The sequence below is a fragment of the Scyliorhinus canicula genome, chromosome 1, assembly GCF_902713615.1.
Source record: "Scyliorhinus canicula chromosome 1, sScyCan1.1, whole genome shotgun sequence".
NCBI classification, from domain to species: Eukaryota; Metazoa; Chordata; class Chondrichthyes; order Carcharhiniformes; family Scyliorhinidae; genus Scyliorhinus; species Scyliorhinus canicula.
This window is the reverse complement of record NC_052146.1, coordinates 3,402,488-3,428,486: the sequence shown is the minus strand read 5'-3', so window position 1 is coordinate 3,428,486 and position 25,999 is coordinate 3,402,488. Positions and strand designations below refer to the sequence as shown.

Here is a 25,999-nt window from a genome sequence, read left to right as displayed (position 1 = left end):
TAGCTGGTGCGAGCGACAGGAGGCAGGTGTTTGTGAAGACCTGCACAGGGCTGCGTAGTGGCCAAGCTTGCCACACTGGAGACAGCGTCGAGATTTTGTGGGACATTGCCGCTTTAAGTGTCACAGTTGTTGCACGTCGTGATGTCAGAACACTCAGTGCGCCACCGCGCATGCGCGGTGCGGTCGTACGTAATGCACGCCTGCGCAATTCGGTCTTCAGCCTCGCTGTCCCCTCGGTCATTGCGCGCATGCGCGGGAGCCCGGGAAAAGCGTGCAAAATGGCTGCAGTCATCCAGGCTCAGGCCCTGGAGCTGTTTTACAGCCTGCACTCGCTCTGCATCGTGGTGGCCTTGCCGCGCCGTCTCTGCCGCTTGAATGTGCGAGTATCGGTTAGTGGCATGCTCATGCAGAACTCAGGTTTCGATGGCTATAGTCAGGGTGAGCTGTTTCACTTTGAGGAGCTGCTGGCGTAGGGGGTCCAAGTGCACACCGAAAACGATCTGGTCATGGATCATTGAATCGGAGGTGGAGCCGTAATCGCAGGATTGCGCGAGGATGCGAAGATGGGTGAGGAAAGATTGAAAAGGTTCATCTTTACCCTGCAGACGATGCTGAAAGATGTAGCGTTCAAAACTTTTGTTGACTTCAATGTCACAGTGGCTGTCGAATTTGAGCAGGACTGTCTTGAACTTGGACTTGTCCTCACCTTCAGCGAATGTGAGGGAGTTAAAAATGTGGATGGCGTGGTCCCCAGCCATGGAGAAAAGAGAGCAATTTTTCTGGCATCCGAGGCAGCTTCCAGGTCGGTGGCTGCTGGCCTCTTTCCCTATCGTTCTGCTAGGAAATCAAGGAAAGGCTGCCACCGCCTGAAAAACCCCTGAACTGATCACCTTAGGGCAAATTTCATCCTTTCCAATTTGATAAACCCCGCCGTATCATTGATCCAGGCCTCCACGCTTGGGGGCCTCGCATCCTTCCACTGAAGAAGAATCCTCCGCCGGGCTACTAGGGACGCAAAGGCCAGAACACCGGCCTCTTTCGCCTCCTGCACTCCCGGCTCCCCTGCAATGCTGAATATTGCGAGCCCCCAGCCTGGCTTGACCCTGGATCCTACCACCTTCGACACCGTGCTCGCTACCCCCTTCCAAAATTCCCTCAGCGCTGGGCATGCCCAGAACATATGGGCATGATTCGCTGGGCTCCCTGAGCACCTATTACACCTGTCCTCGCCCCCAAAGAAGTGACTCATCCTCATCCCGGTCATATGAGGGCTGGTCATATTGGGGCTGGTTTAGCTCACTGGGCTAAATCACTGGCTTTGAAAGCAGATCAAGCAGGCCAGCAGCACAGTTCGATTCCCGTACCAGCCTCCCCGGACAGGCGCCGGAATGTGGCGACTAGGGGCTTTTCACAGTAACTTCATTGAATCCTACTCGTGACAATAAGCGATTTTCATTTTTTCTTGAGCCCTATGCAGCACCTTAAACTGTATGAGGCTGAGCCTCGCACAAGACGAGGAGGAGTTCACCCTTCCTAGAACATCCGCCCACGTCCCCTCCTCAATCTCCTCACCCAGCTCCTCTTCCCATTTACCCTTTAGCTCCTCCACCGAGGCCTCGTCCATCTCCTGCATCACGTGGTATATTTCCGAAATCTTCCCCTCTCCAAACGACACCCCCAAGAGCACCCTGTCCTGGACCCCATGCGGGGGCAACAGCGGGAACCCCATCACCTGCCGCCTGGCAAACGCCCTCACCTGCATGTATCTGAAGATGTTTCCCGGGGGGAGCCCGAACCTCCCCTCTAGCTCACCCAGGCTCGCAGACCTCCCATCTAAAAACAGGTCCCCCAACCTCCTAATACCCGCCCTGTGCCAACCCAGGAACCCACTGTCAATATTCCCCGGGACAAACAGATGGTTCCCCCGTATCGGGGACCTCATCGAGGCCCCCACCTCCCCCTATGCCGTCTCCATTGCCCCCAAATTTTGAGGGTAGCCACCACCACCGGGCTCGTGGTATACCTCGTCGGAGGGAGCGGCAGCGGCGCCATCACCAGCGCCTCCAGGCACGTGCTCACACAGGACGCCATCTCCATCCTCTTCCATGCTGCCCCCTCCCCGTCCATCACCCACTTACGCACCATCGCTGCGTTAGCAGCCCAATAGTACCCACAGAAGTTGGGCAGCGCCAGCCCCCCCCTATCCCTGCCCTGTTCCAAGAACACCCTTCTCACCCTCTGTGTTCCATGCGCCCACACAAACCCCGTAATGCTCCTGTTGACCCCCCTGAAAAAAGCCTTCGGGATAAGGATAGGAAGGCACTGGAACAGGAACAAAAACCTCGGGAGCACCGTCATCTTGACGGACTCCACCCTGCCCGCCAGCGACAGCGGCAACATGTCCCATCTTTTAAACTCCTCCTCCATTTGCTCCACCAGCCTTGTAAGGTTGAGTTTGTGTAGGGCCCCCCAGCTCCTGGCCACCTGGACTCCCAAGTACCTAAAACTCCTCTCCGCCCTTTTTAGTGGGAGCCTACCAATCCCCTCCTCCTGGTCCCCCGGATGCACGACAAACAGCTCGCTCTTCCCAACGTTGAGCTTGTATCCTGAAAACTCCCCAAATTCCCTAAGGATCTTCATCACCTCCGGCATTCCCCCCACCGGGTCTGCCAGATACAACAATAAATCATCGCCGTAGAGCGACACACGGTGCTCCTCCCCCCCTCGCGCCAGTCCCCTCCAGTTCCTCGACTCCCACAATGCCATGGCCAGGGGTTCAATTGCTAACGCAAAGAGCAGGGGGGGACAGGGGACACCCCTGCCTCGTCCCTCGATATAACCGAAAATACTCCGATCTCCTCCTATTCGTGGTCACGCTCACCATCGGGGCCTCATATAATAGCCTCACCCATCTGACAAACCCCTCCCCAAACCCAAACCTTTCCAGCACCTCCCACAAGTACTCCCACTCAACCCTATCAAATGCCTTCTCCGCGTCTAGCGTCACCACTATCTCCACTTCCCCCGCTACCGCCGGCATCATTATAACATTCAAGAGCTTCTGTATGTTGGTGTTCAGCTGTCGCCCCTTCACGAACCCCGTCTGATCCTCATGAATGACCCATGGCACACAGTCCTCCATCCTCGTGGCCAAGATCTTCGCCATCAGTTTGGCGTCTACATTTAACAGCGAGATCAGCCTGTATGACCCACACTGCAGGGGGTCCTTGTCCCGCTTAAGGATCAGGGAAATCATCGCCCGGGACATAGTCAGGGGCAGAGCCTCCCCCCTCCCATGCCTCGTTGAAGGTCCTAACCAACAGGGGACCCAACAGGTCTGCATACTTTTTATAAAATTCGACCGGGAACCCATCTGGCTCCAGCGCCTTCCCCGACTGCATGCTCCCAATCCCTTTGACCAGCTCCTCGAGCTCAATCGGCGCCCCCAATCCCTCAAACCTGTCCCTCCTCCACCCTCGGGAATCGCAGCCGGACCAAGAAGCGCCCCATTCCCCCTCCCCCCTCCGCTGGGGGTTCAGACCGATACAGTTCCTCATAGAAGTCTCTGAAGACCCCATTGATGTCTACCCCCCTTTGCACCACATTTCCTCCCCTATCCTTGACTCCACCAATTTCCCTAGCCGCATCCTGCTTGCGGAGCTGATGCGCCAGCATCCTACTCGCCTTCTCCCCATATTCATACACCGCTCCCTGTGCCTTCCTCCACTGAGCCTCCACCTTTCTAGTGGTCAGCAGGTCAAACTTGGCCTGAAGACTACACCGCTCCCCCAGCAATCCCTCCTCCGGAGCCTCCACGTATCTCCTGTCCATCCTCACCAGCTCCCCCACCAACCTCTCCCTCTCCGCTCCCTCCTCTCCCTATGGGTTCGAATGGAGATCAACTCCCCTCTGACCACCGCCTTCAGTGCCTCCCAGACCGTGCCCACTCGGACCTCCCCATTATCATTAGCCTCCAGGTACCTGATGATACCGCCTCGAACCCGCCCGTCCACCTCCTCATCTGCCAACAGCCCCACATCCAAGCGCCAGAGCGGGCGCTGGTCTCTCTCCTCCTCGATTTTTTGCATCCAGCCCTGAATGAAACACTTGGCCTACCCATCTTTTCCTCAATCTAACCTGGTCCGCCACCTTCAGATGTGTCTCCTGGAGCATGGCCACGTCCGCCTTCAGCCGCTTCGTTTGACCGGCCCGTTCAGTCCCCTCACTTTCCAGGTTATCAGCCGGATCAGGGGGCTCCCTGCCTCCCTCCCCCGCCGATTAGCCATAACCCTTCCTCCGCCCGCCACAGGCCCGTGCCTCCCACTCGGCCCATTTCCCACGGCGGCAAACCCCCAACTCGACCCCCTCTGCATACTTCAGCTCCTCCCTGGCCATTCCAGCAGCAGACCGGTACCCCCCCCCCCCCCCCCCCCCCCCCCCCCCCACCAGCTAGGGCCCCCCCCCCCCAACCGCGTTACTCCCTCCAAAGTACTCCCGTAAGCCAGCTGACTCCTGCTGACCCCAGCTACTCCCGCCACTCCTCCGACCCCCCCCAACGTGGGGCTGCCCCTCCTCCCCAGTGCCCACGAGCAGGCTCTCCGCCTCCCCCTCCCGCTCTCACGCGGGGAAAAAGCCCACGCTACCAGCTCCGACTCCGCCCACCTTAGCCCTCAGCGCGGGAAAAAGCCCGCGCTTTCCTCCTGTCCGGCCCCACCACCTCTAAAACAACACCCATTGTCGGCCCCATCCCCCCGCGGGGCCCCGGCCTTCCTTCCCACCATCAGCTCCCCACACAGCCAGTCTGCCCCCCTCCTCAAGTCCATCCACCGAGCCCACGCAAAAAGACAGTGCCCCACTCACCCTGAAAACAACACAGAACCAACATTAAACAGAAACCCCCCCCTCAAAAGATAACACAGTTACACAGAGTCCCCCGCACCCAACCCTCAGTTTGAGTCCAACTTCTCGGCCTGCACGAAGGCCCACGCTTCCTCCGGGGACTCGAAGTAGAAGTGCCGGTCCCTGTAGGTGACCCACAAACGCGCCGGCTGCAGCATGCCGAACTTTACTCCTTTTCAATGTAGCACCGCCTTCGTCCGGTTGTACCCGGCCCTCCACTTAGCCACCTCCGCACTCCAGTCCTGGTAGATCCGTACCACCGTGTTCTCCCACCTGCTGCTCCGCTCCTTCTTGGCCCACCTGAGCACACACTCCCGGTCAGCGAACCGATGAAACCGCACCAACACCGCCCGTGGCAGCTCATTTGGCTTGTGCCTTCTTGCCAGAATTCTGTGGGCCCCCTCCAGCTCCAGGGGCCCCTGGAAGGACCTAGCTCCCATCAGCGAATTCAGCAGGACGACCACGTAGGCCCCCAGGTCTGACCCCTCCAGCCCCTCCGGGAGGCCCAAGATCCGCAAATTTTTTCGCCTCAACTGGTTCTCCAGCTCCTCGAACCGCTCCTGCCACTTTTTATGGAGCGCCTCGTGCATCTCCACCGTTGCCTCGAGGGCTGAGGCCTCATCCTCTCTTTCAGAGGCCTGCTGTCGGATCTCCCGGATTGCCAGCCCCTGGGCTGTCTGAGTCCCCAGCGGCATGTTGATGGAAGCCTTCAACGGCTCTAGCAGCTCCGCTTTGTGCTCCCGGAAGCAGCGCTGGAGAGTCTCCTGCTGCTGCTGCGCCCACTGCCTCCAGGTCTCCACCGGCCGCCATCTTGTGCCTCTTCCCCTGTTTTTGGTTTGGCGCTGCCACCACTATTTTACTCGCCCCACTCCTGGTCCAGGCCATATACCGCTGGGGGAATGTTGTTATCACCTTCCCACATCGGGAGCCTTTGAAAAAGTGTCGCTGGGGGCCCTAAAAAGAGCCCAAAGGTCCGTTCCTGGCGGGAGTTGCCGAACCGGAAGTCAGGTCCATCAAACTCTAACATCACGTCCTGGTACCATGATGTGTTGGGTATGCTGGGCCTGCGAGGACTGTGTTTACCAGAGCAGTGAGAGAGACAGGCTACCAACACTTGTAGAAGTACAACTCTATTTTATTTAACTATGAGCTGTTAAACATACTTGCACTGTGGGTTGACACGATATTAGGTTGACTGGAGACCTGCGGCTAACCTGACCACACTATACTGCTAGCACATGGTAGATGTTCGTGTTGCTGATCACGGGCTCTGGCTGTCTCAGAGGCTGCATCCCAAATGAGCGGGAAAACTAGTGCCCTCTGGCTTTATAGTGGCCGTATCCTGTCTGGTGATTGGCTGCTGTGTTCTGTGTGTTGATTGGTCGTTCAGTGTGTCAGTCAGTGTCTGTCTATGCAACAACATATACTTGTGTGTATATTATGGCAGTTACTGTGAAAAGCCCCTAGTCGCCACTTTCCGGCGCCTGTTCAGGTACACAGAAGGAGAATTCAGAATGTCCAAATTATCTAACAGCGCGTCTTTCGGGACTTGTGGGAGGAAACCAGAGCACCTGGAGGAAACCCATGAAGACACGGGGAGAGCGTGCAGACTCCACAGAGACCCAAGCTGGGAATCTGGCGCTGTGAGATCTTGAAGAGCATGTGTGCTGACGACAGACTGTGAAGAAAGCATCTTGCAGTCAGCCTCAGAGTCCCTGCTACAACAGTGGATGTTTGAGGAAATTTTAATGGAATTTGTATAGAGAAAATCTGTGAGAATTGTTGCTCCCCTGATCATAAAGGTACACATAGAACACAAAGATATGATTGATATAAGAATTTATTCTTGACATGCTGGGTGGTAACCATACATTTTTATGTACAAACAATTCTGTCTACGCTACAGTGAAGGTAAGGGTTTACTGTCCCATTGTTCGTCTTACTACCAAGTGCTGGCGTCTCGTCCGCCCCCCGGTATATATGTCTGTATGGGTGTCTGGTTCCACAGATGGTTTAACTGTCCCCACATGTATTGGTCAGTGGCTATGTACACTGGTGCTGTTATATACAAATATATACAATGGCGCAACTATTTACAGTTATAAATAGATATGACTATTTATGCGCATATCACCACAAGAACTATTGCCAAAAATTGTATTTAATTTTGAGTTTAACTGAGCAGAAACCTTTTGGGAACTGTTTGTAAACCTACTGTTAAGTGTAAATATTTAGATTTAATATTTAAAAGCTCCAAAAAGTGGTTGAAATTCTTGGTCCTGACTTCAATGCAGATGCCTTCTCATTCTCAAATACAAATTGCAAACGATTGTGATAGCTGGTCCGTGTTTCCCTTTGGGATTTGGGCAGCCCACCAATTGCCACCTGCCGTATCATAACCACGCCAGTGAGGCTAAATCCCAGTTTGAATTTTGTGAAGGAATAGAGGCTGGAAGATTGCCTGGTTTTAAACTAGCGGAAGAATCTAAAGTGGTCATCACCGAGCCGTGTCCCAAAAAAAGCAACAACAAGCAGATTAGCTTGGAAATGCAAAAGTGAGCAGAACAAGGGACTCGAGCATCCACAGTCAAATAGGCTGAATTAAAGTTTTAGCTTTGAGAACAGCTGTAGATGAGGACAATTCTCTAGAAGAGGACTATGGCATACTGAGAGGTAACCCCTACTGAGGTAAATAACTTCGAGATTGGTGTGACTTACAAGAGAATTGTTGAGGCAAATAAGAAATAAACCTGAATGCGTAACATATATAGTTATAAACTATGTTGATAAACAAAACAGGTGTTAGTAACTTAAATCTTTAATATAAAATAAAGTTTGGGTTTTGGTTTAGGTTAAAACAAGTGAGATCCTGTGGCATAGATTTGTTTGGTTAAAATGAGGCATTTTGATTTCTATTTGAACATTAATGGCCCCTAACCCAATTGTAACGCCATTGTCTGCTGTTTCCCCAAACTGTCCTGAAAGACGTGCTTGTTAGGCAATTTGAACATTCTGAATTCCCCCTCTGTGTACCCGAACAGGCGCCTAGGGGCTTTTCACAGTAACTTCATTGCAGTGTTAATGTAAGCCTACTTGTGGCACTAACAATAAAGATTATTCTTCTAATAGCGGACCTAAATGTTGCCCTGAATTTTCATTGCTGCGGGCCCTTCATCATAGCTTCCTGTAAAAGAGTGGTCATTCCAAATTGCTCATCTGATATAAACCCACCCAAGAGATATGTAGGTGTCTTTAGCAAAATTTTAGTTGGACACACTGGCACGGTGACACAGTGGCTAGCACTGCTGCCTCACAGCGCCAAGGCCCGGTTTGAATTCCGATCTTGGGTCACTGTCTGTGCGGAGTCTGCACGTTCTCCCCGTGTCTGCGGGGTTTCCTCCGGGTGCTTCGATTTCCTCCCACAGTCCAAAGATGTGCAGATTAAGTGGATTGGCCGTACTAAAATTGTCCCCTAGTGCCCAGGGATTTCTAAAATAATAATTATCTTTATTGTCACAAATCGGCAACATTGCAATGAAGTTACTGTGAAAAGCCCCTAGTCGCCACATCCCGGCACCTGTTCGGGTACACAGAGGGAGAATTCAGAATGTCCAAATTACCTAACAGCACGTCTTTCGGGGCTAGTGGGAGGAAACCGGATCACCCGGAGGAAACCCCGGAGAATGTGCAGACTGCGTACAGATAGTGGCCCAGCCAGGAATCGAACCTGGGATCCTGGAGCTGTGTAGCCACAGTGCCAACCACTGTGCTACTGTGCTGCTGCAGGTTAGGGTAAGGGGTTATTGGGATAGGGCGGGGAAGTGGGCTTGGATGGAGTCCTCTTTCAGAGTCGGTGCAGACTCGATGGGCCGAATGTCTTCCTTCTGCACTGCGCTGATTCTATGGCTTAATATTGGTGAGGAGGCAAGGAGAAAAATCAATCCCTTTGTCTTCAGCAGCAACAATGTACAGCTAAATGGTTTCAGTTTCACTTTGGTCAACTTACATTGAGAATTTTGTGTTGCAGCCTGGCAGGGTATGCAAAAGTGACATTCTTAAATGTGACTTCACCCGTCAGAGTTTCTGGAATGAACGTTCCATTCTTTTTCCTGGTTGATTCATTATCCATGCAATCAAAGATTTTTTCTGCCACACCAATTGATTGAATCAACCCAGTAAATGTAACGCTGATGTTCTGAAATAAAAAAGAATGCCTGTTTATAATTAATGCAAGGTCTGGTTTCTCTTCCAAGTTTAAAAATATTTATTTGGTGTGAAATTGCTAACCTGAAGAGCATCAGTAAGTACCACCTGATAAAGGAAGAAGGAGATTAGGTCACCGGATGTTATTTTGTCAATCAGGACAAGGTACCCACCATAAAACACAGTGGTGACCTGGAGAAAAATCTGCAAAAACTGGGGAGAAAAGGTGCAATTAGTGAACAGACACAAGAATAAAAGCAGAAATCTGGCTGACATTTTAATTGTAGGAGCGAGTGACTCCCCTTGACACCAAGGCAGCATTTGATTTGGGTAACGTTAAGGTTCCCTGGCAAAATTAAAGTCACTAGGAATGGGGTAAAGTTGGGTTCGAGTACACTCCATTTTTACTCTGTCATGGAATGTGGGTGTCACTGACAAGCCCAACAATTATTGCCCATCCCCAGAGAAGGTGGTGGTGAGCTGTCTTCTTGGACCACTGCTGTCCATGTGGTCTAGGTACACCCACAGGCTGTTAGGAAGGGAGTTTCAGTGAACGATCTAGCTAAAGTGAAGGAACAACGATATATTTCCAAGTCAAGATGGTTTGTGGCTTCGAGGGGAACTTGCAGGTGACAGTGTTCCATGACTGCTGCCGTTGTCCTCTAGATCAAAGTGTGGTACGCGTACCGGTGCCGGTACTCGAGCCATCGTCTGCCAGTACTTGGAGTGTTTCCAGAAAAGAAAGAGACAGTAATCCTGGATTGACTTGTTTCGCTTACCGGTCCCTGGCACATTGAAAAAAAAAACTGCCGGTACACCACATCAGATAGTTTGAGATGCACTGCTCTAGATGGAAGAGGTTGCAGGTTAGGAAGGTGCTGTCAAAGGGGCCATGGTGATTTGCTGCAGTGCATCTTGTAGATGGTACACACGGCTGCCACTGTGATTTATGGTGGTGAGAGTGAATGTTTAAGTTCATTGATGGGTGCCAAAAAAGCGGAGCTGCTCTGTCCTGATTGGTGTTGGGCGTCTTGAGTGTTGTTGGAGCTGCGCTCATCCAGGCAAGTGGAGAGTATTCCATTACACTCCTGACTTGTGCCTTGTAGATGGTCGACAGGCTTTGGGTAGTCAGGAGGTGTGTTACTCACCGCAGAATTTCCAGCCTCTGATCTGATCTTGTAGCCACAGTATTTATATTACTGGTCCAGTTCAGTTACTGGTCAATGATCACCCCCACGATATTTGTAGTGGGGGATTCAGTGATTGGATTGGATTGGTTTATTGTCACGTGTTCCCAGGTACAGTGAAAAGTATTTTTCTGCGAGCAGCTCAACATATCATTAAATTCATGAAAATAAAATAAAATAAAAAGAAAATGCATATTAGGGCAACACATGGTACATAATGTAACTACATAGACACCGGCATCGGGTGAAGCATACAGAGTGTACTGTTAATCAGATCAGTCCATAAATAAGAGGGTTGTTTTGGAGTGACATGGACTGCTTCAGTTTATGAGAAATCACGAAGCGTGTTGAACATTGTGCAATCATCTGCGAACATCCCACTTCTGAAGGAAGGAAGGTTATTGATAAAGCAGCTGAAGATAGTGGAGTCTAGGACACTACCCTGAGAAATTGCTGCAATTATGTCCTGGATCTGAGATGATTTACCCTCATCAACCAAAACCATGGGCGGAATTCTCCCACCCCCCGCAGGGTCGGGGAATTGCCCGGGGCCGGCGTAAATCCCGCCGTGGCTGGAATTCTCCGCCATGCGGGAATTGACGGGGGTGGGAATCGCGCTGTGCCGGTCGGCGGGCTCCCCGCAGTGATTCTCCGGCCCGCGATGGGCCGAAGTCCTTCCGCTGTTAGGCCTCTCCTGCCAACGTGGTTTAAACCTCCTCTGGTGCCGGCGGGAGCAGGCGGCGCGAGCGGGCTCCGGGGTCCTGGTGGGGGCGCGGGGCGATCTGACCTCGGGCACGGCCTCCACCATGGCCCCCTCCACCGCGCATGCGCCGGGGTGATGTCAGCTGCCGCTGACGCTCCGGTGCATGCGTGGACTCACGCCGACCGGCGAAGGCCTTTCGGCCAGCCCTGACGCTGGTCGGCATGGTGCCAAAGGCCGTTGGCGCTGGCCAACGGAGCGGGAGCCACTCCGATGCGGGCCTAGCCCCTAAAGGTGCGGTACGCCAGGACCCCCCGCCCCGCCGGGTAGGTGAGAATCCCGGCCCATCTTCCTGGAGCTGGGATTTAATAACCTCATGGCACATTTTAAAACATATCTAACCTGTTCCACATTTGTTAGGGAACATATGCTTACTTTTCAATGTTCTCAAAATCCGAATTTAAAAGCATGCACTCTATCATCCCTCTAAAAATCTAAAGCTTAGCTGAATCTCTGGCTTGAAGAAAAAATGTTTCACAACTCTAATTTTCAGAAATTATCATTTGTTGTGTTCGCACTAAGGTAAGCATCATTCTCTCTCCAAAATGCTGTGGATACTTTAACAATTGATGCTTTCCAGACTGAAATTGACCGATATTTAGTTAGCTAAAGGTGTAACAGGTTATGGAACTAAAGTGGATAACTGGATTTAAAGTATAATCTGCCTGCATCACCCCTCGGCACTGTCATAATATATATCCAGGTATATGATGGTGCACAGACAGGCAGTGATTGACACACAGGATGACCAGTGAACACACAGAACACAGCAGCCAATCATCAGACAGGACACGACCACTATAAAGCCAGAGGGCACTAGTTTTCCCGCTCTCTGGGGATCCAGCCTCTGAGACAGTCAGAGCTCGTGAGCAGCAACTAGTACAAACACCATGTGGTAGTCAGTTAGTCTGGTCAGGTTAGCCTCAGGTCTCCAGTCAAGTCAGCATAGTGTCAACCCACAGTTAAGCATGTATTATAGTTAGTTAATCAATAAAATCGTGTTCCATTTCTTCAAGTGTTGGAAGCCTGTCTCTCTCTACACTGCATCAAACGCAGTCCACGTAGACCCAGCTTACCCAACACATCAGGCACCTGCCTCAGTTCCCACCGATCGAGTAGTTTACCAGCTCCATGTTTTTCTGTTTCTATTCTCCCTCGCATATGGCAATGGTTTGTGACATGGATGCCAGCTCTGTGCTAGATACCACTTGAAAATGGGGGAAAAAAATGAAATGAAAATCGCTTATTGTCACAAGAAGGCTTCAAATGAAGTTACTGTGAAAATCCCCATGTCGCCACATTCCGGCACCTGTTCGGGGAGGCTGGTACGGGAATGGCATGGCAGTCTCTGTACATTTACTGCATAGGAAGGCAGTGAACTGAGAAGGTGTAGGATAGAGATAGATAGAGAAATACAGCACAGAACAGACCCTTCGGCCCACGATGTTGTGCCGAACTTTTGTCCTAGGTTAATTTTGGACACTAAGGGCAATTTATCACGGCCAATCCACCCAACTTGCATATCTTTGGACTGTGGGAGGAAACCGGAGTACCCGGAGGAAACCCATGCACACACGGGGAGGATGTGCAGACTCCACACAGACAGTGACCCAAGTCAAAATCGAACTTGGGACCTTGGAGCTGTGAAGCAATTGTGCTATCCACAATGCTACTGTGCTGCCCTTAAGAAGAAATTAATCTACACTCCATTATTCTACCCTAATCCATGTACCTATCCAATAGCCGCTTGAAGGTCCCTAACGCTTCCGACTCAACTACTTCCACAGGCAGTGCATTCCATGCCCCCACTACTCTCTGGGTAAAGAACGTACCTCTGACATCCCCTCTATATCTTCCACCATTTACCTTAAATTTATGTCCCCTTGTAATGGTTTGTTCCACCCGGGGGAAAAGTCTCTGACTGTCTACTCTCTATTCCCCTGATCATCTTATAAACCTCTATCAAGTCGCCCCCTCATCCTTCTCCGTTCTAATGAGAAAAGGCCTAACACCCTCAACCTTTCCTCGTAAGACCTACTCTCCATTCCAGGCAACATCCTGGTAAATCTCCTTTGCACCTTTTCCAAAGCTTCAGCATCCTTCCTAAAATGAGGTGACCAGAACTGTACACAGTACTCCAAATGTGGCCTAACCAAGGTTTTGTACAGCTGCATCATCACCTCATGGCTCTTAAATTCAATCCCTCTGCTAATGAACGCTAGCACACCATAGGCCTTCTTCACAGCTCTATCCACTTGAGTGGCAACTTTCAAAGATCTATGAACATAGACCCCAAGATCTCTCTGCTCCTCTACATTAATTCGCTGGCCTCTGTTTTCCCTGGGCCCTCTTCATGGCCGGCTGAGTTTCGTTTTTGCTCTCCTCTTCCAATGCCCTTCCAAATGGTCAGCATCCAGCGGTCACAGCCGTCGGCTGTTGTCTCCCAGTTGTCATTGTCAATATCCCCCAGATTCATACTTTGATTGCAGGTGTCCTTGTCGCAGAGATATGGACACCCAGAAGATCATGACCTGGTGGCTAGTTCACCATCCAGAAGGTCTTTGGGTATATGGCCGACACCCTTCCGATGAAGGTCGCAATGAATGGCTCCCGATGGAATGAGCAGGCTCTAGGACCTCGGAATTGGTGACGTTGTCCTGCCAAGAGGTGCCGAGGAGATATCTGAGACAGGGAAATTGTTCAGCCTTTTATCCTGCCAGGCATATGTTGTCCAAGTCTTCCCAATGTAGAGGCATGCACTGATGATTCAAGTTTGGTAGTTTGGTATCCTCAGTCAGGTTCCACACTCTCTTACTCAGCTTGAAAAAACAGCTTTTCTGAGGCGTGTGTTGATTTCAGCATCAAGTGACAGATTGCTGGTGACTGTGAAGCCTAGATATGCGAAATGATCAATAACCTCCATCATCACAATGTCAATACTGATAGATGGCAGCATGGCAACATCCTGGACCATGACAATTAGAACATAGAACATTACAGCGCAGTATGGGCCCTTCGGCCTTCGATGTTGCGCCGACCTGTGAAACCATCTGAAGCCTATCTGAGCTACACTATTCCATTGTCTTCCTAATGCTCAAAGCTAACTCTTTACAGGCATCAGAAAATCTGTCGATTTGCTGCTGAAGGTGTTTCTCCTGTTTCCCCCATATTGTGTGTTATTGCTGCTCAGCTCCATCACCATGACAGTGACTATGGGCAAGATCTTTTGGCTGGTCACGCCGATGGGATCTTCTATTGGATTGGATTGGATTGGATTTGTTTATTGTCACGTGTACCGAGGTACAGTGAAAAGTATTTTTCTGCAAGCAGCTCAACAGATCATTCAGTACATGGGAAGAAAAGGGAATTAAACAGAATTCAAGAAAATACATGAGAATACATAATAGGGCAACACAATATATACAATGTACTACATAAGCATTGGCATCGGATGAAGCATACAGGGTGTAGTGTTAATGAGGTCAGTCAATAAGAGGGTCATTTAGGAGTCTGGTGACAGTGGGGAAGAAGCTGTTTTTGAGTCTGTTCGTCCGTGTTCTCAGACTTCTGAATCTCCTGCCCGATGGAAGAAGTTGGAAAAGTGAGTAAGCCGGGTGGGAGGGATCCTTGATTATGCTGCCTGCTTTCCCCCGGCAGCGGGAGGTGTAGATGGAATCAATGGATGGGAGGCAGGTTCGTTTGATGGACTGGGCGGTGTTCACGACTCTCTGAAGTTCCTTGCGGTCCTGGGCCGAGCAGTTGCCATACCAGGCTGTGATGCAGCCCGATAGGATGCTCTCTATAGTGCATCTGTAAAAGTTGGTAAGGGTTAATGTGGACATGGGTAAGAGTTAATGTGGACATGCCGGCCGGCATTCTAGTCCCGCCGGCAGCACATCCCTGCCATGGGGCTGCTCAGAGGCCGGCGCATTTTGCCATATGTTGGTGAAATGCCACAAAATAAACTCAAAATTTGTTAAATCATGTTTAGAAAATCTTAGCCCTGTGTGCATTTTATGATAAATGTCTAGATCCACATTTATTATGCTAAATGCCTAAGTAAGCTTTGTCACACTGCAATTATACTCTTCAGCCAATAGCTGTAGCACCAGGGGTGGGATTCTCCGTTCCCAAGACTAAGGGCGCGATTCACCGGCCTCGTTAAGCTCTCGCTCAAATGTAGTTAGGCAAGTGAATAGCGGGAGAGGCCAAAAACGAGATTTGCACCGGGCGCCAAACAGTTTGCAATGCAAACGGCCCGCTCCTGTAGGAAAAATCGGGATCTTGCCATAGCGAGGCAAGAAATCAATTATAATAATAATCTTTGTCACAAGTAGGCTTACATTAACATTGCAATGAAGTTACTGTGAAAATCCCCTAGTTGCCACATTCCGGCGCCTGTTCGGGTACAGAGGGAGAATTCAGAATGTCCAATTCACCTAACAGCACCGCTTTTGGGACTTGTGGGAGGAAACCGGAGCAGCCGGAGGAAACCCACGCAGATACGGGACGAACGTGCAGACTCCGCACAGACAGTGACCCAAGCCAGGAATCGAACCTGGGACCCTGCCACTGTGAAGCAACAGTGCTAACCAGTGTGCTAACGTGCCACCAACCACTTAAGCCCCATTTACATACAATCAACGAGAGTGACCTCAAATCCAATGGCCTCCCATCATTCAATGGCCTCCCCAGCAAGTGGTCGCACTAGCACCGATTAGTACTCCTTTTGCAAAACATGAACCTGGCGGCAGGGCTTCTGTGGGGAGCCGGGGAGGTGAGTAGCCATCTTTGCTCACAGACAAAGTGCCCGGAGGCGCTGGGAATGCCACCCCAGTGCTCTGCGGGGAGTGGGGGGAGAGCTCGGCTGGAGGTGGGGGACCGTCCGCAGGGTTGGGCTGCAATGGGAGGGTTGTGTGTGTGCTGGGGAGCATCCGGGGGGCAACTGCTCGCTGCACCACCAGTCCAACCCCTGGGTTGTGTGGACCTATTCCAGGGGCAATCCTTGTCCCTGCCCATCTGCTCCACCAATCACTCATAGCAATTGCTGAGGCCTCTGGCTGCGCGGCTGAAGGCCATCGCTGATAGGGAATTGGCAATTGTGGTTAAGTGAGCATTTGACACATGCCAAGTGGGTTCCCGTGTGTTAAATGTTTAGCTGCTGTTGTATAAAGAGTCAAAGGTACTGCTCCTTTTACAAACACCTTTTATTTCACTTTAACAGACCTGCACAAAACGATATCTTCGCATCACCTGACACAAAGGCCACCTGAAGCCTATATACATATAGAACATAGAACAGTACAGCACAGAACAGGCCCTTCGGCCCTCAATGTTGTGCCGAACAATGATCACCCTACTTTAAACCCACGTAACCCGTATACCCGTAACCCAACAATCCCCCCATTAACCTTACACTATGGGCAATTTAGCATGGCCAATCCACCTAACCCGCACATCTTTGGACTGTGGGAGGAAACCGGAGCACCCGGAGGAAACCCACGCACACACAGGGAGGACATGCAGACTCCACACAGACAGTGACCCAGCCGGGAATCGAACCTGGGACCCTGGAGCTGTGAAGCATTGATGCTAACCACCATGCTACCGTGAGGCCCCTCAGTGTCAATTATTGGGTACTTAACATAAATGAGGCAACAGCACACATCCGAATGCCCAAGGGATGGGACACAGCTCCGGGGACATGTCCACGGCCGGAGGGTGGGTGAGCGCCATGGGGAGGGGGGATACCTGGAGAACATAAGAACATAAGAACTAGGAGCAGAAGTAGACCGTCCAGCCCTTCGAGCCTGCTCCGCCATTCTATAAGATCATGGCTGATCTTTTCGTGGTCTCAGAAACACTTACCCGCATTCTCGCCATATCTCGTAATTCCTTTATTTTTCAAAAAAACATCTAAGGTAAAATGCCTTAATGCTGACTTTCTTATAATTATTAGAGAAATTGGACATCATGAAATGTCCTAAGTTATCCTTTTTGCTTCATTCCTAGTCTGCCTTGAACTTAAACCCACCTGCACACATGCTAACCTGCTGCTTATCCTTCCATTTAACTCCCTACTCCCTGTCGCTTTCCCTTCCCCCCGACTCAGAAGTTTAAAGTCCTACTGACCACCCTATTTATCCTTTTCGCTAGAACACTGGTTCCAGATCGGTTCAGGTGGAGAACGTCCCAACAGTACAGATCCCCCCGGTTCCAAAACTGGTGCCAATGCCCCATGAAATGGAATCCCTCTTTCCCACACCAATCCCTTAGCCACGCGTTTACTTCCCTAACTTTCTTATCCCTATGCCAATTAGCACGTGGCTCGGGCAGTAATCCGGAGATTATGACCCTCGAGGACCTGTTCTTCAATTTCATTCCTAGTGCTTGATAGTCCCCGAACAGGTCCTCCACCCTAGCCTTGCCTATGTTGTTAGTCCCAACGTGGACCACAACAACTGGATCCTCCCCCTCCCGCTCCAGTATCCTTTCAAGCCGGTCGGAGATGTCCCGCACCCTGGCACCGGGCAGGCAACACACCATGCGGGACTCCCTATCCGGCTTGAAAAGGATACTATCTGTCCCTCTAATTATAAAATCCCCTATAACAACTACTTGTCTTTTTTCTCCCCCCTCTTGAATGGCCTTTTGCACCATGGTGCCATGGTCAGCTGGCTCATCCTGTCCACAGCCCTTTTCCTCATCCGCACAGGGAGCAAGAATCTCATACCTGTTGGACAAGGTCAAGGGCTGAGGCTCCTGCACTCCTGAACTCCGAATCCCCCGACCTGCCTCACTTACAATCACACCCTGTTTTTTCCTGAACACTTACTGAATTTGAATTACTTAATCTACCGGGTGTGACTGCCTCCTGAAGCAAAACGTCCAGGTAACTCTCCCCCTCCCGGATGTGCGCAGAGTTTGAAGCTCAGACTCCAGATCATCAATTCTGATCCGGAGTTCTTCCAGCAACCAACACTTGCTGCAGATGTGGTCACTGCCGCTCACAATGGGATCAGCCAGCTCCCACATCATACAGCCTGCATTGTGGAAGAAAGTGACAGAGACATCATAATGGTTGTGCAATGTGCTGTACAATACCTCACTCCCAGTTGTGCTGCTTCCCCAACATCCCCCCCCCCCTTCCCACCCCCTACCTCACCCCACCACGCACCCTCCCCCGATGTCCTTGGTGATCCTCAACGTGCTTGGCCCTCCTAGCTTTATCGTCGTGTCTCGGTGTTTCCCCAGGATGCACATCAGCGGTGGAGGCATATACGGGAGCTGTTTACCTCGTCCCATTGCCTTGGATGCCCCTAGCGATGGGTTCACTTGTCAGCGGCACACACGGCCGTGCCACCTTGTCCCGTATCCTGATCTCGAGACACGCCTCATCAGAAGGGTGGAACCCAAGGGAACTGGTATCCACCGTTGCCACTCCATGGGACGAATCCGGCCTGCCACTCAGCAGCCCCTCCTCCCAATCGGTGCCCTTGGAGGCGTTGCCGGCCTCGCTGGGCCGAGCGCCAGGAAACTCGCGGTCATTCCCACTCGCTACCACTTCGAAATGTTTCCGTTGAATCGCGCTCGAAGTATCGATGCCGGGTCAGGATTCATGGAGTTCCATGACAGCAAAACTGGTGCCGCACCTGGACTGATTCAGTGACTGTGGAGGGGCTCGCACCAACGCCACGTAGAACACAAACGATTCCAATGAGAAACGGTGCCGGATTCGCAATTGACACGTAGGAGGCTGACAAGCTGCAGTCAGAAATACAAACCTCACTCCCCACACACATCATCGCAGCCAACAAGATGGCAGCTAGGAGAGCGGCATCCCGTCTCATAGACGCCGAGCTGGTGATTCTCCTGGAATCGATTGGAGGAGGGACGGGCCACCCTGTACCCCGGCCCAGGAAGGAGGCTGCCAGCTACCACCGTTCACTGTGCCTGGGCGCTGTCATAACATACACAAGTATATGATGGTGCACAGACAGACATTGATTGACACACAGGGTGACCAATGAACACTCCGAACACAGCAGCCAATCACCAGACAGGACACGGCCACTATAAAGCCAGAGGGCACTAGTTTTCCCGCTGTCTTGACAGTCAGAGCTCGTGAGCAACAACTAGAACAAACACCATGTGGTAGTAAGATTGTCTGGTCAGGCTAGCCTCAGATCCCCAGTCAATTCAGCATAATGTCAACCCACAGTTAAAGTATGTATAATAGTTAAGAGTTCAATAAAATAGAGTTGCATTTATTCAAGTGTTGGAAGCCTGTCTCTCTCACTGCTGCAGTAAATGCAATCCTCGCAGACTCAGCTTACCCAACACATCATGGTACCAGTGCGTGATGTTACAGTTTGATAGACCTACCTTGAGATAATCTGCCTTTGGCCAGCGATCAGCCATCCGGTAACATGGACAGCGTCCACCCTCCCCCGCCGCTCCACATCGCCGGCAACCTCGGTGCCAACTGGAAGATTTTTAAGCAGAAGTTCCAGCTGTATCTTGAAGCCACCGACCTCGAAGCTGCATCGGATGCCAGGAAGATTGCTCTCTTCCTCTCTACAGCCTGGGACCACGCTATCCACATCTTTAACTCCCTCACCTTTGCTGAAGGTGAGGACAAGACCAAGTTCAAAACTGTCCTGCTGAAGTTCGACAGCCACTGTGACATCGAAGTCAACGAGAGTTTTGAACGCTATGTGTTCCAGCAGAGGCTTCAGGGTAAGGATGAACTTTTCAGCCCTTCTTAATCCATCTCCGTATCCTCGCGCAATCCTGCAACTACGACTCCACTTCTGACTCCATGATCTGCGACCAGATCGTTTTCGGGGTCCACTCCAACCCCCTTCACCAGCAGCTCCTTAAACTAAAGCAGCTCACCCTCACCAGCGCCATCGAGACCTGCGTCCTACATGAGCACGCTAATAACCGGTACTCCCATATCAAGGCGGCAGAGACAGCGCGGCAAGGCACCCACGATGCGGAGCGGGTGCAGGCCGTAAAACAGCTCCAGGGCCTGAGTCTGGATGAGGGCAGCCATTTCACGCGCTTTTCCCACACTCCTGCGCATGCGCGCAACAACCGAGGGGACGGCGAGGCTGAGGACCGAACTGCGCAGGTGGCACATCGTTCGACCGCACCGCGCATGCTCGGTGGTGCACGGAGCGTCCTGACGTCGGCGCCATGACGTGCAACAACTGTGGCTCCTCCCACTTAAAGCGGCAATGTCCCGCGAAATCTCAACACTGTCTCCAGTGTGGCAAGCTTGGCCACTACGCAGCCCTGTGCAGATCTGCTCAACTGCCCACCACACATCGATCCCAGCAGCAGCGCAGGAACGTCCGCTCAGTGCAACAACCCGTTGCAGACTCCGACTCCGACACGGTTCCAGATCCCGACACCGAGGATCTCACATCCCCATTCCGGGTGGGCATCATCACTAAGCATACGATGCTTTCCGCAAAAAAGACTAAACCACTCCCAGTGATGAGCATTGATCCGGACGACAAGTGGCGTGCCACCCTTACGGTCAACAAATCTCGCATACTCTTCAGGCTGGACACCGGCACTTCAGCTAACCTCATTTCGAAGTCTGACCTGGATACCATCCACGTCAAGCCGAACATTCTTCCATCAGCCTGCCAGCTTCTCAAGTACACTGCATCAGCCTCACCAGATGCCAACTTCCAAATCCAATTAAATGACATCATAGCACGATACCACAGCGTCTTCGAGGATACGGGCACACTCCCGTACACATACAAGATTCCTCTGAAACCGAATGCCACACCTGTGGTTCATGTACCGCGTCGGGTGCCGGCGCCCCTTAAGGACCGCCTCAAACGGCAGCTGCAAGACCTACAGGACCAGGGCGTCATTTCTAAAGTCACGGAACTCACGGACTGGGTTAGCTCTATGGTTTGTGTCAAAAAACCATCAGGGGAACTGCGCATTTGTATCTACCCCAAAGATTTGAACCGTAACATCATGAGGGAACACTACCCTATCCCTAAGCGTCAAGAGCTCACCAGCGAAATGGCTCACGCCAAGTTTTTCACAAAGCTGGATGCCACCAAGGGGTTTTGGCAGATATAACTGGACGCATCTGCACATTTAACACCCCGTTTGGTCGGTATTGTTACAACCGGATGCCCTTTGACATCATCTCCGTCTCAGAGGTGTTGCACCAAATAATGGAGCAAATGATGGACGGCATCGAGGGGGTGCGGGTCTACGTCGATGACATCATTGTCTGGTCCACGACTCCGCAAGAACATATCGATCGCCTCAATCGAGTGTTCCAGAGGATCCACGAGCATGGCCTCCGACTCAACAGAGCCAAATGCTCGTTCGGTCAAGCAGAAATAAAGTTCCTCGGCGACCATATTTCGCAGTTCGGTGTGCAGCCGGATGCAGACAAGATGTCGGCGATCAACGCTATATAGACACCGGAGGACAAGAAGGCGTTCCTCCGCTTCCTGGGGGTGGTCAACTTCCTTGGGAAGTTTATCCCCAACCTCGCATCGCTCACCACAGCTCTCCGCAATCTTGTAAAGAAAAACACCGACTTCCAGTGGCTCCCCGCTCATGAGTGAAAGTGGCGTGAGCTCAGGGCGAAACTCACCAAGGCCCCGGTACTGGCGTTTTTCGACCCTGCCAAGGAGACAAAGATCTCCACCGACGCGAGCCAGGCTGGCATTCGGGCAGTTCTCCTCCAGCGCGACGAATCCCAGTCGCATATGCATCTAGAGCCATGACACCTACTGAGCAGCACTGTGCTCAAATCGAGAAAGAATGCCTGGGCCTCCTCATGGGGATTGACAAATTCCATGATTACGTGTATGGACTCCCCAAGATTACGGTTGAAACGGACCACAGGCCACTGGTTCACATCATGCAGAAGGACCTCAACGATATGACGCCACACCTACAACATATCCTACTCAAACTCCGACACTATGATTTCGACGTAGTCTGCACCCCGGGCAAGGAGCTCATTGTGGCCGATGCACTCTCTCGCTCCATCACCACGCCATGTGAGCGTTCGGACTTCGTCTGCCAGATCGACGCCCATGTTGAGTTCTGCGCATCCAACTTTCCGGCCACTGACGAAAGGGTCGTACAGATTCGTCATGAAAAGGCCAGGGATCCTCTACTCCAACGAGTCATGCGCCATCTTACAGATGGTTGGCAAAAGGGCCAGTGCCCACAGTTCTACAATATAAAAGACGATCTGGCAGTGGTCGATGGTATACTGATGAAACTGGACAGGATAGTAATACCACATAGTATGCGGGAGCTTGTCCTCGGCCAACTCCACAAGGGTCACCTGGGGGTGGAAAAGTGTCGCCGGCGAGCCCGAGAGGCAGTACATTGGCCAGGATATCGCCAACACTGTCGTCAATTGCCCAACGTGCCAACGGTTCCAGCCGGCTCAGCCGAAAGAGACTTTGCAGCCGCAGGAACTGGTGTCGTCCCCATGGACCAAGGTTGACATTGATCTCTTTCACTCAAAGGGCCGGGACTACGTCCTCATCGTGGACTATTTTTCTAACTACCCCGAGGTGGTCAGACTGACTGGCCTCACATCAGCAACAGTCATCAGGGCGTGCAAAGAGACCTTTGCCCGTCATGGCATTCCACTTACGGTCATGACTGATAATGGCCCGTTCTTCTTCAGTCAGGAGTGGACGGATTTTGCCCGGCAGTACAATTTCATGCACATCACTTCGAGCCCCCACTACCCCCAGTTAAATAGGAAAGCTGAAAAGGGGGTCCACATTGTTAAAAGACTGTTGTGCAAAGCTGCTGACTCAGGTTCAGATTTTAACCTGGCGCTGCTAGCCTACAGGGCGACTCCTTTGTCCGCTGGCCTGTCCCCAGCACAGCTGCTAATGAACCGCACACTACAGACGATGGTGCCGGCTATCCACATCCCGGACCTTGACAATTTTCCGGTCCTGCAAAGAATGCAACTATCTCGGGCCCAATGCAAGTCGGAGTATGACGCTCACGCCACAGATCTCCCCGCTCTGGTCCCTACTGACCGAGTTCGTGTTCAGCTACCTGATAGTGGCTGGTCTGCCACAGCTGTGGTGGTCAAGCAAGTGGCCCCCAGATCATTCCTTGTTCACAGCATGATGGCTCCTTTCTTCGGCGTAATAGGCGGGCACTGCGGCTGCTTCCACACTCGCCACCTGAACGTGATGTCCCGTCTCACCTGCTGATTCCTCAGGACACACCCTTCCAAGAAGTCACCGATCTGCCGCTTCTTTTGCCACCCTCTACTATGATGCAGCTCCGCCCATTCCAGTGCAGGCGGCCCCTGACCCACCCTTGAGGTGGTCAATCAGAATTCGTCACCCGCCACAGAGACTGAATTTATAGACTGAATGTTGCATTGCCTTGTGCTTCGTTTATGCGTCTGTACATGTTGTTTCTTCCCAATTCGTTGTATGCACTCTATCTGCACGAGACACCTTCCCATGTAAATACGTTCACGTATTTTGTATATAGTCAGGCTCCTACTCATGTAAATACGCTCACATACTTTGCCAGATTTTCGGCGGGAGCAGTGTCCAGGGGCCTGTCGGGAAGGCAAGTTTACCTCTTTAAAAACTAACCTTTAGAGCTGCAGGAAGTCAACCGTGGGGATTTCTGGGAAGATTTGTTAGTACCTGTATATAAATTGGGCGGTTGCTAAACCCGAGACACTACACTTGTAGTGTCCCCCACCCTTCCACCTCCTCGAACCTAAGGGGTTGAGTGACTTTCAGGTAAGCTCTTCCTTTATTTTTCTTGTTTTATCTAGAGGTGATGTCAGGGAAGGCAGTGCAATGTTCCTCCTGCAGAATGTTTGAGGTGAGGGACGCCGTCAGTGTCCCTGCTGATTTCATCTGTGGGAAGTGCACCCAACTCCAGCTCCTCAGAAACCGCGTTAGGCAACTGGAGCTGGAGCTGGATGAACTTCGGATCATTCGGGAGGCAGAGGTGGTCATAGATAGAAGCTTCAGGGATGTAGTTACTCCAAAGAATAAAGATAGAAGGGTGATGGTGAGGGGCTGGGAGGAAGCAGTCAGTACAGGGATCCCCTGTGGTCCTTCCCCTTAGTAACAAGTATACCGCTTTGGATACTGTTGGGAGGGGTGAAACGTACCAGGGGTAAGCCATGGGGTACAGGTCTCTGGCACAGAGTCTGTCCCTGTTGCTCAGAAGGGAAGGGGGAGAGGAGTAGAGCATTAGGCATTGGAGACTCCATAGTTAGGGGGATAGATAGGAGATTCTGTGGGAACGAGAGAGACTCGCGGTTGGTGTGTTGCCTCCAGGTGCCAGGGTCCGCGATGTCTCGGATCGTGTTTTCGGGATCCTTAAGGGGGAGGGGGAGCAGCCCCAAGTCGTGGCCCACATAGGTACCAATGACATAGGTAGGAAAAGTGATAGGGATGTAAGGCAGGAATTCAAGGAGCTAGAGTGGAAACTTAGATCTAGGACAAACAGAGTTATTATCTCTGGGTTGTTACCTGTGCCACGTGCTAGTGAGACGAGGAATAGGGAGAGAGAGCAGTTGAACATGTGGCTACAGGGATGGTGCAGGAGGGAGGGTTTCAGATTCCTGGATAATTGGGGGTCATTCTGGGGTAGGTGGGACCTCTACAAACGGGATGGTCTACACCTGGACCAGAGGGGTACCAATATCCTGGGGGGGAAATTTACCAATGTTCTTCGGGAGGGTTTAAACTAGTTCAGCAGGGGATTGGGAACCTGAATTGTAGCTCCAGTATACAGGAGGTTGAGAGTAGTGAGGTCACGAGTAAGGTTTCAAAGTTGCAGGACTGTACTGGCAGGCAGGAAGGTGGTTTAAAGTGTGTCTACTTCAATGCCAGGAGCATCCGGAATAAGGTGGGTGAACTTGCGGCATGGGTTGGTACCTGGGACTTCGATGTTGTGGCTATTTCAGAGACACGGATAGAGCAGGGGCAGGAATGGTTGTTGCAGGTACTGGGGTTTAGATATTTCAGTGAGCTCAGGGAAGGTGGTAAAAGAGGGGGAGGGGTGGCATTGTTAGTCAAGGACAGTATTACGGTGGCAGAAAGGACGTTTGATGATGACTCGTCTACTGAGTTAGTATGGGCTGAGGTTAGAAACAGGAAAGGAGAGGTCACCCTGTTAGGGCTTTTCTATAGGCCTCTGAAAAGTTTCAGAGATGTAGAGGAAAGGATTGCAAAGATGATTCTGGATAGGAGCGAAAGTAACACGGTAGTTATTATGGGGGACTTTAACTTTCCAAATATTGACTGGAAACGCTATAGTTCGAGTACTTTAGATGGATCCGTTTTTGTCCAATGTGTGCAGGAGGGTTTCCTGACACAGTATGTAGATAGGCCAATGAGAGGCGAAACCATATTGGATTTGGTACTGGGTAATGAACCAGGACAGGTGTTAGATTTGGAGGTAGGTGAGCACTTTGGTGATAGTGACCACAAGTCAATTACATTTACTTTAGCGATGGAAAGGGATAGCAATATACCGCAGGGCAATATAGCTGGGGGAAAGGCAATTATGATGCAATGAGGCAAGACTTAGGATGCATCGGATGGGGAGGGAAACTGCAGGGGATGGGCATAATGGAAATGTGGAGCTTGTTCAAGGAATAGCTACTGCGTGTCCTTGATAAGTATGTACCTGTCAGGCAGGGAGGAAGTGGTCGAGCGAGGGAACCGTGGTTTACTAAAGTAGTTGAAACACTTGTCAAGAGGAAGAAGGAGGCTTATGTAAAGATGAGACGTGAAGGTTAAGTTTGGGCGCTCTAGAGTTACAAGTTAGCTAGGAAGGCCCTAAAGAGAGAGCTAAAATGAGCCAGGAGGGGACATGACAAGTCTTTGGCAGGTAGGATCAAGAATAACCTGAAAGCTTTCTATAGATATGTCAGGAA

At 51.5% G+C, this 25,999-nt stretch overlaps 1 protein-coding gene across 2 annotated transcripts in view; it reads right to left on the bottom strand.

The window, feature by feature from the left end:
• The window catches only part of LOC119968802 (ATP-binding cassette sub-family B member 9-like), a 64,949-nt gene that overhangs the window by 12,340 nt on the left and 26,610 nt on the right, over positions 1-25,999 (bottom strand). For both annotated transcript variants that reach the window (XM_038801648.1, XM_038801739.1), the window contains exons 6-7: positions 9,187-9,315; positions 8,906-9,094 (exon numbers count right to left, since the gene is read on the bottom strand). In XM_038801648.1, coding sequence (XP_038657576.1) covers positions 8,906-9,094; positions 9,187-9,315 — 318 coding nt within the window. The remainder of the gene's footprint in view (positions 1-8,905; positions 9,095-9,186; positions 9,316-25,999) is intronic.